Source organism: Baudoinia panamericana (genome assembly GCF_000338955.1).
Source record: "Baudoinia panamericana UAMH 10762 unplaced genomic scaffold BAUCOscaffold_5, whole genome shotgun sequence".
NCBI classification, from domain to species: domain Eukaryota; kingdom Fungi; phylum Ascomycota; class Dothideomycetes; order Mycosphaerellales; family Teratosphaeriaceae; genus Baudoinia; species Baudoinia panamericana.
The window spans coordinates 1,409,520-1,422,744 of record NW_006911261.1 but is presented as its reverse complement, the minus strand read 5'-3'; the positions used below and the strand labels follow the sequence as shown (position 1 = coordinate 1,422,744).

The 13,225-nt window shown below is 55.1% G+C and overlaps 8 protein-coding genes across 8 annotated transcripts; 4 read left to right on the top strand and 4 right to left on the bottom strand.

Moving 5' to 3' along the window:
• Positions 1–268: 268 nt before the first annotated feature.
• On the bottom strand, positions 269–777 carry BAUCODRAFT_88569 (uncharacterized protein; the record flags this gene model as incomplete). The annotated part of the gene is made up of 3 exons (XM_007677334.1): positions 269–348; positions 417–651; positions 709–777. 3 exons carry the CDS (start codon positions 775–777, stop codon positions 302–304), a joined length of 351 nt encoding a protein of 116 aa, XP_007675524.1. The 3' UTR covers positions 269–301.
• A 277-nt stretch (positions 778–1,054) lies between these two features.
• BAUCODRAFT_33322 (uncharacterized protein) lies at positions 1,055–3,093 on the top strand. The gene is made up of 3 exons (XM_007677103.1): positions 1,055–1,757; positions 1,819–2,039; positions 2,098–3,093. The coding sequence occupies exons 1-3, from the start codon at positions 1,155–1,157 to the stop codon at positions 2,729–2,731; spliced, it is 1,458 nt and encodes a 485-aa protein (XP_007675293.1). The 5' UTR covers positions 1,055–1,154; the 3' UTR covers positions 2,732–3,093.
• A 576-nt stretch (positions 3,094–3,669) lies between these two features.
• BAUCODRAFT_67883 (uncharacterized protein) lies at positions 3,670–4,635 on the top strand (the record flags this gene model as incomplete). Its single annotated transcript, XM_007677200.1, has 1 exon — positions 3,670–4,635. The coding sequence occupies one exon, from the start codon at positions 3,670–3,672 to the stop codon at positions 4,633–4,635; it is 966 nt and encodes a 321-aa protein (XP_007675390.1).
• Positions 4,636–4,904: 269 nt separating this feature from the next.
• Positions 4,905–6,594, bottom strand: BAUCODRAFT_458981 (uncharacterized protein). The gene is made up of 2 exons (XM_007677707.1): positions 5,805–6,594; positions 4,905–5,736 (listed from the first exon to the last, which is right to left on the bottom strand). The coding sequence occupies exons 1-2, from the start codon at positions 6,319–6,321 to the stop codon at positions 5,174–5,176; spliced, it is 1,080 nt and encodes a 359-aa protein (XP_007675897.1). The 5' UTR covers positions 6,322–6,594; the 3' UTR covers positions 4,905–5,173.
• Positions 6,595–6,818: 224 nt separating this feature from the next.
• On the top strand, positions 6,819–7,276 carry BAUCODRAFT_68808 (uncharacterized protein; the record flags this gene model as incomplete). Its single annotated transcript, XM_007677273.1, has 2 exons — positions 6,819–6,885; positions 6,945–7,276. 2 exons carry the CDS (start codon positions 6,819–6,821, stop codon positions 7,274–7,276), a joined length of 399 nt encoding a protein of 132 aa, XP_007675463.1.
• Positions 7,277–7,356: 80 nt separating this feature from the next.
• BAUCODRAFT_68205 (uncharacterized protein) lies at positions 7,357–8,817 on the bottom strand (the record flags this gene model as incomplete). Its single annotated transcript, XM_007677221.1, has 3 exons — positions 7,357–7,641; positions 7,759–8,016; positions 8,212–8,817. The coding sequence occupies 3 exons, from the start codon at positions 8,815–8,817 to the stop codon at positions 7,357–7,359; spliced, it is 1,149 nt and encodes a 382-aa protein (XP_007675411.1).
• Positions 8,818–9,119: 302 nt separating this feature from the next.
• BAUCODRAFT_122025 (glycosyltransferase family 4 protein) lies at positions 9,120–10,845 on the top strand (the record flags this gene model as incomplete). Its single annotated transcript, XM_007677706.1, has 2 exons — positions 9,120–10,578; positions 10,640–10,845. 2 exons carry the CDS (start codon positions 9,120–9,122, stop codon positions 10,843–10,845), a joined length of 1,665 nt encoding a protein of 554 aa, XP_007675896.1.
• A 1,493-nt stretch (positions 10,846–12,338) lies between these two features.
• On the bottom strand, positions 12,339–13,099 carry BAUCODRAFT_33315 (uncharacterized protein). Its single transcript, XM_007677102.1, has 2 exons — positions 12,499–13,099; positions 12,339–12,433 (listed from the first exon to the last, which is right to left on the bottom strand). The coding sequence occupies exon 1, from the start codon at positions 12,771–12,773 to the stop codon at positions 12,570–12,572; it is 204 nt and encodes a 67-aa protein (XP_007675292.1). The 5' UTR covers positions 12,774–13,099; the 3' UTR covers positions 12,339–12,433; positions 12,499–12,569.
• Positions 13,100–13,225: the final 126 nt, after the last annotated feature.

Genomic DNA, 13,225 nt, shown 5'->3' with positions numbered 1-13,225 from the left:
GTTCCTACGGCAGTATTCTGCCATACCAGCAAGCGAGGCGCACTCGGGTTCGGGTTTGCGAGTACACTATACCCCTGCATCTTGTTGTTTTCGGGATGTACAACAGTCACAGCGTCACTGGGGACAAATGGGCTCGATGTAGTGGATTTAGCCGAACAAGCTCACGGCGAACAGAGCAGCTTGCATTGAGAAGCTAGCATAGCCTTGTACCGTACCAACCATTCAAGTGCCGGTTAAAACAGCGCAGTCCCACGCGAGCTCCACATCTATGCCCACAGACCTCAGCAGTAGCATTGCGCGCTTAGTCGAATAGACCGAAGCCCATGTCCTCGTCGGACTCCTCCTTGGCTGTAAACGCAACGAGTCAGTATACAGCGCGTTCATACTTCGAATACGATGGTAAGACTGCGACATACCTTCTTCCTTCTTCTCCTCCGCCGCCGGCGCAGCCTCCTCAGCAGCAGGCGCCGCACCACCCGCAGCGGGACCCGCAGCAGCAGCCGCCGCAGGAGCAGCAGCGCCGCCACCGCCAGTGTTCATGAGCATATCCCTCACATCCTTGCCTTCGAGAGCCTTGGCGAACAGGGTGGCCCAAATGGGCTCGACGTCAGGGACTTTGGCCGCTTGGATGAGGGAGTTGAGCTTGTCGGCCTGTAGAGAGGGTCAGGAACCATGCTGGATCAACGTTTTAGGAGGATGCAATCGTACAGTGATCTCGACACCGTCATCGGCGAGGATGAGGGCGGCGTAGGAGGTTGCGAGCTCGGCGGTCGACATTGTGATGATTCGTGAACGACTAAGTGGTGAAGGATGGTTTGGTTCGGCGCGATGCTCTCAGCGATCGGATGTCGTGAGAGGCTTCTTCGCGGTGATGGTTGGCTGAGTGAAGTGTCGAATGCGGCTCTATGCACGCAGTGTGCGAAATTGTCGGCCGGAGTCTTGGCAAGGTAGCCCGGTCTTTCGTTTCTCCGTCGGCTGCCGGCGGGCCCGAGGCTCCCACATGGTGCATGACATGACACGCCGCGGTGCGGAGAAGGTGGGCTGTGTTGGTGCCTTTTACTAGTCTCGTGCCCATCGATATCGAACAACACCGTCACTCAAATACACCCAACACAGCACTGATAAGCTTTTGGAGAGCGTGGATACATACGACCATGACAGACTCACCGGCACACCGCATCCCGCTCGACCCTAAGGAACAACCGATCCTCGACCGCATCCTCACCATCCGCGACCACCTGAGCATCCTCAAGCAAGACCGCAGCACCTACGTCAAATCCGCCGACGTCGTGAAGTACTACAACCAACTCGTCGACGAAGTAGGTCGCCTGAATCAAATCCGCGTTACGAAGCCCGACGAGCAAAACCGCGTAGACACGGTGCTCGACGATTGCTTCCAACTCATCTCGCTTTTCTTCCTGACCATCGGTCGCAACTCCGAGGCCCCGGCAGTGTATAGTGCTATCAGCACTGTTAAGCGCTTACTGGACCATCTTATCGAGGCTGGGTTCTATTCGCCAAAGGATCTTGAGAGTATCAGCCATCATCTCGAGCAATGGCAGGCCTCAATCGCGCGAGGCAAAGACTCGCATAGCACGCACATGATCACGCTGCTGGAGGCGAGAATACATGTGTGTCAGCAAAAGCTTCACGATTTACAGTCCAGTTTGAGCCGGTTGGATCCGGAGATGATGGGCACGTACGATAAGTTGGTGAGCATATTGCGCTCGTTGTCGGCTTGTAATACGCGGTCGAGGGTATGTATACAAACGCACATACACGGATACAATGTGCCAGCGAGTTGCTGACACCGTGCAGTTTCCTGCAAAAGAGGTGCAGGAGTTTGAGAAAGAACTACTCCAGATCCAAGAGGAGATGCACCAGATGCGCGATGAACATACAGGCAAAAGCGCCGAGCAAGTATACGCCGAGCGCTTCCTGCAGCTAAGCTTGACCGACGACAAGAGCTCTGACGGCCCAACCATCGTCCGCGCGTTGCTGGCACGGTGCTTACTCTGGGTCGAAATCATCCAAGTGAAGTACGCTCCCATCGATATCCATAAACTGCGCAGCATATCCGTACTGACCTTCATTCAGACAAGGCCATATCTCCGACCGCTTCCATGACCAATACGACAAACTGCTCAAAATCCGCAACACCCTCGAGCAAATGAACCTCACCCACGCCTGGTCCCTGCGCGAAACAGACCTCTACTCCTACCAACGCCAACTCGACCGCATCGACGAATCACGAGTCGACGGCAACTTCGTCGACGCCGAAGGAAACCCCGCAGAGCTCTACGAACAACGCACCCTCCTCTATCTCCTCCGCAAATGTTACGCGTTCATATACCAGTACATCATCTCCTCCGAACCGGTCTCCGAAGCGTTGTTGCCGATCTATAATCAGCTGCTGACGCTGAAGCGGTGTTTGATTGAAGTCAAGCGGTCGGGCGGCGTGGATAGTCCGAGAGAGTTGTATCCGTATTCGATGAAGTTGAATAGTATCGATAACATGAAGAAGGATGGTAAGTTCATGGTTGGGAACGATATTCCCGAGGGCCAGGCTAGTGTGACGGCGTTGTTGGCGGAGTGCTTTGAGCTTGCTTATGAGTTGAGGGAGGAGAGTCAGAGAGAGGAGGTGGAGACGGCAGAGGAGGAGGACGATGCTGTAGAAGACGGCGGTGGTGCTGGGGTTGAGGCGGCGAATGGGCTGAAGGTTGCAGGATAGGTACGCTTTGATGAGAGGCATGCTCTTCGTTTTTCGTTGCATGCTTACCGCAAGGCGCTGGGGAGCTGAGCTTTTGGTGGCACAACTCTGACCCGATTTCGTATCCTACAATCCAATCTAAAGTTCGGTTGGCGGCGCTGTACAGAAATGTCCGCCGGGCATACAGTACCTGGTTTGACCTCAAGCCAGCTCTATCTTCTCCAGCAGATTCTCAAGTACATTCACATCATCGCTGTCATCCTCAGGTGTGTCAGCATCGACGAACGTTAAGCGATCCCCGTACGAGATGCACAATTCCTCGCCTTCCTCAACATTTCTTAACGCACGGTATATAACGAGCTGGTTCGGTACATCTCTCGTCCACCCCACGTTCTGCCGTGATGCGGAATGATTGAACAAGGAGCCGAGGCCGAAGACGACGGCTTGAGTTTGAGTCTTCTTGCTTGGTTGACCCTTGTTGCTTGTTGACGGCAGCGGCCAGTTGTACGTGTAGTGGTATAGCGACGTTTTCTCTATGTGTTCAGTATTCTCAGTCGGATCTAGGACAAGGACAGGGCAGGTCTCTAGGACTGTTCCGGCGGTTATGAAACAGCCTGCGAATACGGCGCGGCCTGGTAGAGGTCAGGCGCATTGTTGCAGAAATGTATCTCCGTATTGTATTTGATTACTCACCCTTTGGTGTGTTGGTAAGGAGGTAAAGCGAAGACGCTCGCGGGAGCGGTATCTTTTCACTGTCGTTGACTTGGGTCATTGAGCAGCTTGCGAGTGTGGACTAGACGCTGTGTGAGTCGTGCACGGTTGTGGTGATTGAAGAGCAAAAAGCATGTGAACCTGGACCCTTTTCACATGCATTCAAGCATTGAATGCATTCCAGTGGCAGCTTTGGCCCCCACCTTCAGTTCTCCTACTTTCGTGTGTGATCGACAATGTAAACATACATGGCTCAGCAACGCGATCAAGCTGTCCCCGCGCCTGGCGGACCACACGCCGTCAGTCTGAAAGTGCTCCGCCTCTCGCGACCATCACTAGCGTCGCAAACACCTCTTCCGCCCACTAACTTCGGCCATGGCATTGACATTCCGCCTGAAGCTTCCGTAGCATACCCAGGTTCGTCTACCAAGGAGCCTTCAACCTTTCCGCTCGTGCCACTCCTGACCCTCCCTTCCGCCTTCGGCGCCGCATATGTAGGCGAAACATTCGCCTGCACGTTATGCGTCAACAATGAGATCCAGCACATCGAAAAGCGGAGCGTTAGTGGCGTGAGAGTAACTGCAGAACTACAAACTCCTAACGATCCATCTGGCACGCATCTCGAACTCACCAAAGCGGACAATGCCGAGGAAGGTGACGGTGAGCTCCCACTAGCAACGACGCTGCAGCGCACACTAGCGCACGAGCTGAAGGAGGAAGGCTCGCACGTCCTCGCCGTAACAGTCTCGTATACGGAGACGCTTCGCGGTGATGACGGTGGTGCGAGTGGAGGCCGGGCGAGGAGTTTTAGAAAGTTGTATCAGTTCGTTGCGCAGCACTTGATTGCTGTTAGGAGTAAGGCTACCGAGCGGAAGCGGAGGGAGAAGGCAGGGGGCCGGCAGTGGGTCTTGGAGGCGCAATTGGAAAATGTGGGTGAGATGGCCGCGGTGCTGGAGAAGGTGTGGCTTGATGGGAAGGAGGGCATTGCCAGTCGGGCTGTCAATGGTGGGGAGGAGATGGAGGCTGTGGTGTTGAAGCCGAGGGATATCGAGCAGGTCATGTTCTTGCTCGAGGAAGATGGAGGAGTAGGGAAGGTGGAGGATGGCACTGTTGCCGGCCGTTTGCCGTTGGCGAAGCTTAATATTGAATGGCGAACGGGTATGGGAGAGCGTGGCAGTCTTACTACGGCTTGGTTGGCTGCTAGAGGGCGATGATTGATCGAGTGAGCGTCTAATGCGCAGCACGAAACACTTACGATCGCAAGGGAGGCATAAGCTCCTTAGGGTTTCGCCAAAAGTTCATGAGTCTAACATGCGCGCCAGGCGGCCGGGGCGATGAGCGGTGCATGGAGAGGTTGAGCAGTGCATACTTCATGCTGCATACGCCATGCCTCCAGACGGGCTCAGCAGAAGATCATGGTGTGCCGCGACTGGGTGACGTCTCGATCGACAGAAATAGCTAACTAGCTACACCTGACGGCAATCGTCCTGCTTGTCACGAAACTGGCAGCTTCCCGTGAGTAAGTCGGATCGACATACGGCTGCTCCGCGCGCACTTCTCCCAGTTTCGCGATGTGACTGGTTGCAAGCGAGAGGAGGGCAAAGGATGGGCGCAGAGCAGGATTGGATCCGAGTCGTAATTCGCGGCAGGCGCGGTTCGAGACAATCCCAAAAGTCAAACCGTTCATATATGCAAAGCGCCGCAACACCATGCCACAAAAGACGCTTCACAAAACACACATCTCGTCACCCCTCAATAACCCACGCGATACCCATACCCCTGCAACTTCCCACAGCTCGGCATTTCCATCCTTCGCGCCCTCTCCAACTTCTCCTGATCTGTCCAAAAGAAGCCCTGCGCCTCCTGCGCCAACCGCTGCCGCTCCGCCATCTCCCACTCACACTCCGCGCTCAGATGGCCAATAAACTTCCCCTCGGCCACTTTATCCAGATCCCGCCACTTCCTCGCGGTATAGTCTTGCACCCGGTTTGGTTCGACCCAGTATGGTACGTTTAATCGATTGGACACGTGTTGTAATGTGTGAGGTGGTACGGCGGCGTCAAGACGTATACTTGGCCCGCTGGGTCCGGAGGCGCCTCCGGAGAAGAGGCTGGAGAGTAAAGGTAAGACGAAGAGCAGAAGAAGCGGTAGTAGTGATTGGAGGGCCGAGAAGAGGGAGGCGGGTTGTACGTTCTCGTGGTTATGCGGTCTTCGTCGTGGTCTGTCGCCGCCGAATTGGTGGATGCGGATGCCGGGTCCGCCACCACCGCCGCCGATGTTGAAGGCGAAGCCGGGGCCGGCGAACATGCCGCCGCCTGTATAACGCACATCATATTAGCCTGACCGTCCGTATTGCGCTCTCCACGGCTTCGTCTGTACTCACCAAACGGTCCCCCAAAGCCGCCACCCATCCCACCACTGAAGAACTGCCTAAACAACTCCTCCGGACTAATCTCCTCCTCGAACATCGGTCCTCCCCTTCCCCCACCACCACCTGGTCCCCTCTGCGAAGCAAACCCAGCAAACGGACTGGCACCACTCGCACTCCCACCTCCACCGAACCTACTCTCCGGATCCCCCCCAAACCGATCATACCTCTCCCTCTTCTCCTTATCACTCAACACCTGAAACGCTCTGCTAACCATCTTGAACGCCTCATCCGCGCCTTCGTAGCCGTTCTTGTCCGGGTGCGTGAGGAGGGAGACCTTGCGGTAGGCTTTCTTGATGTCGGCGTCGGTGCATGTTGTTTTGGTTTCGGAGAGGTTGAGGATGGCGTAGAAGTCGGTGGGGGAGCAGCGTTTTATGCGGAGCACGGCGGCTTTTTGTTCGACGGTGTAGGTCCGGTTGGTGCTGCCGTCGTGGTGGGTGCGGTGGGTGCCGTTGGGTTCTTTTTCGGGCATGGTTGGAAATGATGCGCTCGAGGCGCGGTGGGATAATGGTGGTGGGGTCGGTCCAAGATGGAGCGGTGGTGGTGGGTGAGAGGGAGGCGTGGAGGGTGAGAACTTAGCACATCTGTGGTGCGCTGATTGGACCGAAAGCGGCTATGTCTCTCCAAGTTGTTGCTTGCGATGCGACAAGAGAATCAGAGGGTGTTCGCAACATGTGTCGAAATCTAATGGTGTTGACAGATTGCCCGGTCGGAAGTGCCTCGAGACCCTGCCGAGGTGGCCGCCACGCTCACCACGAGACGAGCTTCATATTGTGAGACCTCTGGAAGCACGTGCACTTTCGTACCTACCCTATTCGGACCCGCGACATCCTCAAGAACAGTACTACCCTTTTAAAGTGTCAGGCTAGCATGGCGCCGTAGCATTGGAACCTCATAGCCCAGCGACACGCAGATCACACCCACCATATACAGCATCCATCACCTCAGACACAATCAGCCAAAATGCCCATGCCGTCAAAAGACACAGCCGAGAAGGCAGAACAAGGCGCCTTCCAATATGCCTTCGCATGGGGAGGTGAGTCTACACCCACTACAGTCCCAACCACAACCACAACTAATTGAACCTACCTCCAGAGAACGCTCTGCCCCCATCGTTGTTAGCAACCCTAATAGCAGCCCAACACCTCCGCCCCTTCCAAGTCTTCCCCATGCTCTTCCCGCCCGTCCTCCTCTTCTCCTCCTACCTGAATGTCAATGGCTACAAAAAGGACGCTGCAGGCTTAACAGCAGCCTGGAGTGCCGCATACTTTGTCCTCGCGTCGCGGCGAAGGCAGGCACACTTTGTGTCGAGGTTTGGCGCGAGAGGGTTGGTGAGGGGTGCGACGTTGGGTTTGTGCGCGGCGAATGTGGTTGGGTGTGGGGTTGTTTATGCATTTGGGAGGAGGGAGGGTGAGGAGAAGGTGTGATGGGGTGGGGTGGGACGGTTTGATGGAGTAGAGTGTAAGATATGTACATCTATAGCGGTGTAATGTCTATGAGACTCTCATCATGACCAAGCCTTCCGCACCTTCTGCCTCAAAGGCCGCGCACAGGGTCTGATGGGCCTCCGGACAGGGTAGTGGGCCCTGAGGAATTGCTGCTGCACTGCAGCAATGGCGATGTTTGAGATGAAGTAGAGCAGTAACGCGGCGGGCCACTGCTGCACCAGCCAACCGAACGCGCACGCGACAAGAAGATAGACGCGTTGCCACCTTGTCAGTGGTGGAAAGAGGTTCTGGAAGCGGTTCAGAAGCGGGCGAGCCGGTGCGCCCTTGGTTACAGGCACGCCCTCCTTCACTGCTTTGTCGATTGCTACTGCACTGTCCGGCATTGACGCCAACCCATCCGAAGTGCCCGAACGCGCCTTGGCTGCTGCCGCTGCGGCGGCGGCGTTGAAAGTGTTAGCCACCATGATGGCGACCATAGCAGCCGGTAGGATCCCCGTCGGATCCGGCATGGCGAGGTCGGGACACCATGGGAGCCCCTCTGTGTGCAGAGACGGATCAAGGTATGCTGCGTACGCCGGCTCAGGGTCAGGCGCAGGTGCTAACTTCGTCATGTCGTACGTGATGCTGCCTTGCTCGTCTACGACGCGGGCTTGCTCCAAGCGCGCGGCAAGCTGTTCGTCCTGTGAAAGTGTAGGTTGGAAGGTCATATCTAATGAGTCCTGTAAATCAGCTTTAAGATCGTTTCTAGCTCCTGTAGGAGCTAATTCCACACTATCTTTTATGAACCCTTCGCCTGAAGGTGTCGTAGTTTGCGACGCTCTCGACCCTACCGGCGCAGTTGCGGGGTTCGGTGAGGACGGCGAAGCATGTGTTTCAGGAGACCCGCCCTGGCGGTCCGGTACTCTCGACATCACAAACTCTCGGGACCACTGGACCGAGTTCACCAGTAATGGCAGCAATCCTTCCCTGCTGCCACTCTTCATCCGCAGAGACTCAGTCATAGCAATCAACACGCCGAAGTTAAGCAAACCTTTCAGACGTGAAGGCGCGGCATTGAACTGTTTGGCGATTCGCCGCGTCTCCGAAGACCTCCACCAAGAGGTATTGATTGCATAGAGTACGGGGCGAAACCGGTCTAACGGAGGATCCCAGTCCCTCCACTTCTGTTTCTCTTCAGGCGTCTCGCGTCTATGTGCGAATCGAGCGGCTACCAGAGGTTGGAGGTACGAATACACCTGCGCGGCTTTTTGGTTGGGACGGCCGACATAGTAGTACAGTAGAAGGCCGCGGACCGCGAAGGCAGTGGTCGGGATGACGGCGTACCATGGTAGGCCGAGGGAGTGGAGGCTGTCCAGAAGAAAGGTCGGTGGTGCGACACATACATCAACCACACTGAATCTCCGTGTGGTGGACGCAGAGAAAGACCGAGCAAGAGAGGCGCGGTATGCTGCCGCTCGGATTGCGGGCGGCAGACGTAGTATGGAAGTTCGTAGTGTGCCGAGTGAGGCCGAAGAGGCCATCGTGCCTTTCGGGAAAGCACATTGACACTCTCACGTGCTTCGGAAGTGTAAGTGAAGTCTAGCCCAAGAATTGCGGCTCTGCGAACAGACCCTGGAAGCGGAAACGGAAGGGGACGCCGCTGCACAGGACAGGGATCATGGCGACGCATGGTTAAGTCTGACGTGTTCCTGTTCGTGTTCATCGGCAGGAACCATCTAACAAGTAAACGTTTGTGACACTCTCACTAGAACCACGCTCACCCACCAACATGCAATAACATCAAGAGAACATTGTCTGGGCTATGCCACCCCGGAACTCAAAGATGGCGGTGATGCCAAGCATGCTTGCGTTGCTGCTTGGTACGGCGGCAACTTTCGCGCTCTTACCATACCTCGTCCGGCTGATTGGACGGTTACTGGGCTCGAACATCCGGAGTAGGACGCAGAACAGGCGCGAGCTTCTGCTGAGTCGAGCACAAGCAGAACAGGATGCGGTCCCTCAAAGTGCGGCATCATCTAATGCACAACCGCCTCTAACCACCTCGTCAGACGATGACTGGGAGAAAGTGAACGACGGCGAGAAGACTCCCATTGCCTCGCAGACCGAGCGGAGTGCAGCGGACTTCACCGGCGTGATTGGCTTCTTCCACCCTTTCTGCAATGCCGGCGGTGGCGGTGAGCGAGTACTCTTCGCCGCTGTCCTCGCCACTCAGCGTCGCTACCCAAACGCTCTTTGTGTAATCTACACTGGCGACCACGATGCATCGAAGGATCAGATCTTGACTAACGTGCGCAACCGCTTCAACATCGAGCTTAGCCCAGCTAGAATCGCATTCTTGTACCTGAGCACACGGGAGTACGTCTTGTCTGCCAAATGGCCGCACTTCACCCTGCTAGGTCAAAGCCTGGGTAGCCTGATGCTTGGCTGGGACGCCTTCAACTTGCTCGTCCCTGATATCCTCGTGGACACGATGGGCTACACTTTCGTGCTCGCGCTTGGCAAGTGGCTGTTCCCACACATGCCGACAGGCGCATACGTTCACTACCCCACCATCTCTACCGATATGCTCTCGAGCCTTCATTCCGAGCTAGCTTCTGGAGATGGCCTAAATGCTGGCTTAGGCAGAGGCGCAAAGGGCAAGGTCAAGCAGCTCTACTGGGAGCTGTTCGCGAAGCTGTACAGCTGGGTTGGTGGCTCGGTGGACGTTGTCATGACCAACAGCAGCTGGACGCACAATCATATCTCGCACTTATGGTCGCCAGCACGAACGCAGCGACGAAAAGTACATCCCATCTCGGTCGTCTACCCGCCTTGTGCCGTTGAAGAGCTGCAGTCAAAGATTCCATTCAACAACGAGAGCGAGAAAGCTCGAACTCGCAATTTGCTCTACATCGCACAGTTCCGACCTGAGAAGATGCATCAAACAATCATCGACGCCTTCAGCGCGTTTCTCAAGACCTACAAGCAGCTCGCAGACACCGAACCGAAACCGAACCTTATCCTCGTTGGTAGCGTGCGAGACGATCACGACGAGAAGCGTGTGTACAAGCTCCGCCTGCAAGCGCAGGAGATCAAGGATCGTGTGCAGTTTGTGGTGAACGCGAAATGGCCACAAATTCTCGAGTTTCTGAAGTCTAGCTCAGTAGGCGTGAACGGCATGTGGAACGAACATTTCGGCATCGGAGTGGTGGAGTATCAGGCCGCGGGTCTGATTAGCGTCGTCAATGATTCTGGCGGGCCCAAAGCAGATATCGTTGTTGATATTGACGGTCAACCTACTGGCATGTCTCCCACTTACGTCCCTTGTCGTATCTCTTATATGCGCTGACTTCGTACTTGCAGGCTTCCGCGCGACAACAGAGAAGGAGTTTGCAGACGGCTTCGCAAAAGCGTTATCATTATCCGAGGAGGAAGCCTTCACCATGCGCCAACGAGCCAGGAAGAGCAGTTGGCGCTTCTCTGAGCGTGTTTTTAGCGATGCATGGACGAACCAGCTGGAGAAGCTGGTTGAGCTTGTCAGTTCACAGTCGTTGAAAGGCAGCTCATAAGCCATCTCTTTCTTGCGGAAGTTGTGCGGTTGTCACCTTCCCCTTTCACTCTGCACAATACAAAGTGATGCAGCATGCCAGAATCTGTGCCGGGCTAGGCGAAGGTAATTCATCTTGGCATTACCAAGGTCGCTTCAACAGTGACGGCGAGTTGCGAATGTGCAACGATGGCAGTGACGAATGTTCAAGTTCACAATGCCTTTGCAGCTTCCCGAAGCACCAGAGGATTCGTTTAATCATTTCACGCCGCCACGAACCCTGTGGGACGGACGTGACCACTCTCAGAAGCAACAATGGCTCTGCAGTTTCTTGCTGCAGCAACGTAGTGGCCACGACTAGCTTGTGTCGCAGGGAATCCGACAGACAGAAGTAACGAATCCCAAAGCAGCAACCGCTCTGCGGCTTCCCACTGTAGCGATGGGCGAATAACGACAGCTTATGCTGCTGGGAATGAGGTCCTATATACCATTGCATCATCTTCAGGCCATATCATCTGGCCGGCACATCGCGATGGAGACCATCCCCCTGTGACGCTTCTGCGATCATCATTCTCTTGGCTATGCTTCTGAGAGTCGTCTTCGCCTCCGGCCAACACCAAGCCTGAGGTCGTCACGGTTCCATTTGGACGACGCTTTACAATTATCAGTACGACACGGAAGCGGGACCTCAACACTGCCTGTTGCGCCCTCCAAGTATGGGTTAGCTCGTGAGTGGCACTTTCTCGGCAGGTCTCCCATACATTCCTCAACTGATCCTCATGACAGACTACCTCAAGATCAGCATCGGCTCGCTTCCACGGCTAACCTGCCTGGATATTGATACAGGCAGTAGTGTCGTGTGGGTATTGTCTGGAAATGCTACCTGCGGCTACCGTCCAGGTAAGACGTGCGGTCATCGCGAAGGTGGCGAATGTAAGGCAAATCCAACATTCCCCACCATAGTTGACTGCATTGATGGTGACGGCTCGACGAGCCGGACATTTCAGACACTTAACGATATGTCTCGCCGGATATTACCATTGTTTACGCGAACTCCTCCAGCGTCCTGGCGGGTGACTTTATCAATAAGACATTACGCATCGGTACCTTCCAGATATCCGGACTTCATAACCGGTCTCGCTACCGAAGTGCAACAGGCAAGGATTGGCACAATACGCCTGAGTCCGGCCTCGTATGAACCCCGTGCAGTGTAAAGCCTGCAGTTGCCACGCTCGACGATCGCGGATACGCATGGCCGAGCCAGCCCTTATAGGAGCAAAGTCTTGAGCGTGTATATGGACGAACTCATGAATACCACCGGAATCTCGTTGTTCGGCGGAGATCATGTCGCTAAATTCTCTCCACCTCTTCGGGTTCTGGACTTGGTCAACAAGGGTAACAGTATCCTGGTGTACATGAACGTTAATTGGACAAGGCTGTTAGTCTCGGATACACAGGGTACGCGAGCTATGGGTCTGTCGTTACGATTTACGGCATATCTCGATACTGGCCTCCCGGCCATGTATCTTCCCACCAACGTGTTCCAGTAAATCTCACCGTACTCCGGCGCAAGCGAGAGCAGGTACGTGGATTGCGCTCTAACGTAGCGGGCAAGTGACATCTACCTTCCACATACCTCTAAGCTGCAGTCCTTGCTGATTCCGCTGGACATCAGTAAGGCAGCCTTCGCTTTGTTTTCAGCGGCGATGACGGTCGACAATTTCTGCTCCTTTCACCGAGCTCACGTCACCAGCTGTCCCCTTGAATGGTCATCCAAGACTGGAGAGCAATCGCTCGCAAGCCCACCGTCTCAACGTCCATGATGCAGGCGATCATGGATATGTCATCCTCGGAGACGCCTTCCTTCGCTCCGCGTACTTCGTGTCTGACATCGACAATCAAGCGGTTGGGATGGACACAAGCTTCGTGGGACGCCACTGTGATGAGCATGGTGAAACTAGACTCGAGCGGCGTGGAGAGGGGAGGTACTCAAGTTCTTAAGTCGGTCCGCCTATTATGCAGCTTGCGGTAGTGTCAGTCATGCCCTACACATCTGCATAGTTGACCGAGGGCGTGGCATTGGTCCTAGAGCTGCTTCACTGCGACTATTCGGCGAGGGACAGCGCAGAGACTGGCAGGTTTGGCTCGGGCGAAGTGTACACTTAATAATAAAGATCAATGCGTTCTCCGTGTGATAGTGTGATTTTGCATCGCTCATCCGGTTGATGATGGTTGACTAGTAGTCATTACGACAACCCAAAGATTACTGAACAGCTTGTGGATGCAGGTGCCCTTGAGATGTCTCCATACCATGACGTAGTAAGGTAAGAGCATCAACTATGGCTTTACCTCATATTAGTAGCATTGCGCATCGCTGGAAACTCGGAAGCTGACGAACACTG